Source organism: Octopus bimaculoides, chromosome 26 (genome assembly GCF_001194135.2).
Source record: "Octopus bimaculoides isolate UCB-OBI-ISO-001 chromosome 26, ASM119413v2, whole genome shotgun sequence".
NCBI classification, from domain to species: domain Eukaryota; kingdom Metazoa; phylum Mollusca; class Cephalopoda; order Octopoda; family Octopodidae; genus Octopus; species Octopus bimaculoides.
In genome coordinates, this window is record NC_069006.1 from 9,839,813 (window position 1) to 9,843,937 (window position 4,125).

At 41.5% G+C, this 4,125-nt stretch overlaps 1 protein-coding gene across 1 annotated transcript in view; it reads right to left on the reverse strand.

Annotated features, from left to right (window-relative positions):
* The window catches only part of LOC106868958 (uncharacterized), a 14,607-nt gene extending 10,757 nt beyond the window's left edge, over nt 1–3,850 (reverse strand). Inside the window, exons 1-4 of the mRNA XM_014914431.2 lie at nt 3,686–3,850; nt 2,390–2,481; nt 1,924–2,004; nt 382–514 (exon numbers count right to left, since the gene is read on the reverse strand). Coding sequence (XP_014769917.2) covers nt 382–514; nt 1,924–2,004; nt 2,390–2,481; nt 3,686–3,707 — 328 coding nt within the window. The 5' untranslated portion in view covers nt 3,708–3,850. The remainder of the gene's footprint in view (nt 1–381; nt 515–1,923; nt 2,005–2,389; nt 2,482–3,685) is intronic.
* Nucleotides 3,851–4,125: the final 275 nt, after the last annotated feature.

The window sequence follows — 4,125 nt, forward strand, 5'->3', positions numbered from 1 at the left end:
TATTACCTTTATCATCTTTATTTTTTCCTTTACTTTCCTTCACCTACCGTCTCTTCGTACTCTGGATGTTCCTAATCTGTTTTCTCTAATCTGCACCTATTACTTTGTATTCTTCTCCCTCTATTTCTTTTCTCTTCTCGTTTCTTCTCTCCCTGTTACCCCATTTTCTCCCTATTGTCCCTTCTTCCTTTTTGCTTTGTTTTTTTTCTCCCACCTCGCATATATTTTCTTCTCACAACCCCTTTTTCGTTTTTTCTCCTCATGCCTTTATTTTTTTCCCCCACACCTCGCCACAGTCAAATGACTGAAACAAGTAAAAGAGTAAAGAGTATGGTTTTCTTTCAATGATGGACTGAAAATATTGTTGTAGATTATACAAACCTAGGATGTAGGTGGGTGACTTTAAAGATAGAAGCCTTGGCTCACTCTTAAGAATTTCTTTTATCTGGGAGCAAAGGATGAGTAAACACTTGGCGAAGGCGTTGTAGTCGACGGCGCCCCACGAAAAGGCCTCCTGTAAAAGAAATGGATTAACAGATTAGAAAGAAGTGTATCTGACTGGATTACTTAATCTTTAATCTTAAGTTGTTCTACTTTAGGTGTGGGTGTGGGTGTGGGTGGAGATGTTATGTTCAGGATTTGTTTTAATGAAAAGAAAGATTAGTCGTTGCATGTACAGCAATGCCAACATGTGGCAGTGTTGATGTGAAATGTGATGGATGATGGTATGAAGTGTGTGACATGTAGTGGTGACATGTGGCAGCAGGAGTGTGACGAACCCATATAGCAGTGTTGATGTGACATGTGGGAAGGCTGATATGGGGCAGCCGCCATGAGACCAAACCACCATGGGGCATTACTGATGTGACATGTGGGAGTACTGATATATGGCAGCTGGCATGTGACTAGCACACTTTGTGGTAGTACTGATATAACTTGCAGTGCTGACATGTGTCCTTGCCAGCATGTGGCAGTACTGATGTAACATGTGAAAGTACTTATAGGGTGGAAGACATGTAGCTGGACCAATATGTGGCAGTAGGTTTGTGTCCATAAGACCTTGGGGCAGGATTGATATGACATGTAGTAGCATTAATTTGACAACACAGCCATGTGGCAGTACCGATAGAACGTAATGCTGACATCATCATCATCATCGTTTAACATCCATCTTCCATGTATGCATGGGTAGGATGGTTGACAGGAGCTGGCCAGGTACCCTAGGCTACTGTGTCTGTTTTGGCAGGGTTTTTGCAGCTGGATGCCCTTCTTAACACCAACCACTGTGCAGAGTGAACTTGTGGCAGCAAAATTGTGACCCAACTGACATGTTGTAGTGCTGACAAGAGAGCTCACCAACATGTAGCAGTGCTGAGGTGACATGTAGCAAGACACAACCTCAAAAATTAATGAAGGAACACCTATGTGGTCACTGAACCTGCAAGAAACAGCAGCCACATCATCATCATCATCATCATCATCATCATTTAGTGTCTGCTTTCCATGCTGGCATGGGTTGGACAGTTTGATTGAAACTGGTAAGCTGGAGAGTTGCACAAGGTACCAATCTGATTTGGCATGGTTTCTGCCGTTGGATGCCCTTCCTAATGCCAACCACTCCGAGAGTGTAATGGGTGTTTTTTATGTGCCACTGGCACAGGTGCCGGTTATGAAACATGGGCATCGGCCATGACTATGATCTCACTTGGCTCCACAGATCTTCTCAAGCACAATATATCGCCAAAGAACTCAGTCACTTGTAACTGTATCCCCCTCATAAATAACACCTTACCTTCTTCAAAAATGTGAAAACTCATAGTGAAGGTCACAACTGGAACACTTTTGATAATAGGCCTGTTTGTTCAGGGCTGCTCTGGGACAATGTCACAAGAGCATCTGGTCTCAATGTTTTAGGAAACCTACCTTACTGTCTTTGGTGAGTGTAGCAATTTTCTCTCTTTCAAAATATCGCAGACCAGTGAGCATCTCATTGGGGTGTGAACGCTGAAATGGAAACATCACTTAGTAAGTAACAGACATTTAACATATGAAAAAGAGGTTGATAGAATAAGTACTGGTCTTTGAAGGAATTGTACCCAATGAGTGGTGTAGCAGCACCAAAGTCAATTGCTACAAAGGTAAAGGCGATGCTTTAGATAGAAATAACTACAGTGGTATCAAGGGATTTCCACACAGTTTCTCTTTACCAAATTCACTGACAAGGGAACAGTTGGCTTGTGGCATAGAAGACGTTCGGCCAAGGTGCCAGCGCAGTGGAACTGAATCCAAAACCTCATGGCTGTTAAGCAAGTTTCTTAACCACATGCCCACATCTGCCCATATATGGAGGAAAAATGCTGCTAATTTATTCAGATTTGTGTTTTATTACCTGATTGAAAGAATCAACTGAAGACATTCTCTGGAACCTCGTCATGTCCCCTTCTAAATGGATTGTAGATGAGGCACTCACAGCTTCTGTCCCTGTTGTTTACAAAGAAATTCAAGAAATAAAAATTTAAAAATTACATTCAACACAAAATGTCTTCTGGTTGTTCATTCTGTCTTGGTTGTTCATCTCACACACACACAAATGAAAGAAAGGGCACTCAATACTTGGATATTCCATGTGCCTGAGGAGATAGGCTCCATTAGCGGTTTGCAGAACTTGAAGCAGTATGGAATCTGAATCAAACTGTTTTGAATAATAATAATGATGATGATGATGATGACGATGACGGTGGCAGTGGTGGTAGTGATGATGATGGTGGTGGTGGTGGTGATGGTGGTGATGATAATAATAAATAATCCTTTCTACTGGAAGCACAAGGTCTCACATTATGGGGAGGGGATTAAGTCGATTACATCGACTCCCCCCAGTGCGTAACTGGTACTTATTTAATTCACCCTGAAAGGATGAAAGGCAAAGTTGACCTCAGCGGAATTTGAACTCAGAATGTAGTGGCAGACAAAATACTGCTAAGCATTTTGCCCGGCGTGCTAACGATTCTGCCAGTTTAGCACCTTAATAATAATAATAATGATGATGATGGTGATAGTGATGGTGATGATGATATATATTTATATATATGTATATGGACAGTGTCCTGGCTGGCCAGCTCCTGTCAAACTGTCCAACCCATGCCAGCATGGAAAATGGACATTAAACGATGATGACGATGATGATGATCTGTGTGTGTATATCACTCATCATCATCTGATATCCATGAATTGGATGGAGTTTATCAAGGCATATTTTCCATGGCCAGACATGTTTTTCACAGAATACTGGAAATGAATAGCGTTGCTCGTACTCACAGCGGTAATCATTATGATCATCACATGATGTCAAGACAAGGAGACATAAACATATGTGCACACACACACATACACAAATACACACAATGGGTTCTTTCAGTTTCCATCAATCAAGTCCACTCACAAGGCTTTGAGTCGGTATGAGGCTATAGCAGAAAAAAACCTGCCCAAAATACCATGCAGTGGGACGGAACCCAAAACTATGAGGTTGGAAGCATACTTCTTAACCACACAGCTGTACTTATATCTATGATGAAGAGAACAATGAACAAGAGAAGTAAGTAAGTAAGATGATGATGATGATGATGATGATGATGATGGTGATTTTAAATAGTGAAATGACAATAAAATGTCAGCTGGAGTAAGTTACCTTCTAAATCCCAGATTGCCATTACATCAGCCAGAGTGCCGGTCCGACGCACTTTGACGGTGTGTGTTGCAAGTTCATAGTTTTTCGTAGGAAGAGGATCAGCCTTGTTGTTGCATGAAGTGTCGTGAGAACCATCACTGTCACTAGCATCTGTTAAGAAACATCAGGGGAGAAAGAGAGAGAGAGATTTAATTAAGGTGTTAGATGTGTGACACACAAGAGGTAAGGATTTTATGATACATGTTAGATGTTTGACATATCAGAAAATGGCAAGCTGCCAGAACCATTAGCACTGAGATCAAAATGCTTAGCAGTGTTTCTTTCGGCTCAAATCCTGCCAAGGTCAACTTTACCCTTCATCTCTTTGGGCTTGATAAAATGAAGCAGCAGTCAAGTACTGGGGTTGATGTAATCAACTTGTCCCCTCACCTCAAAAAAAA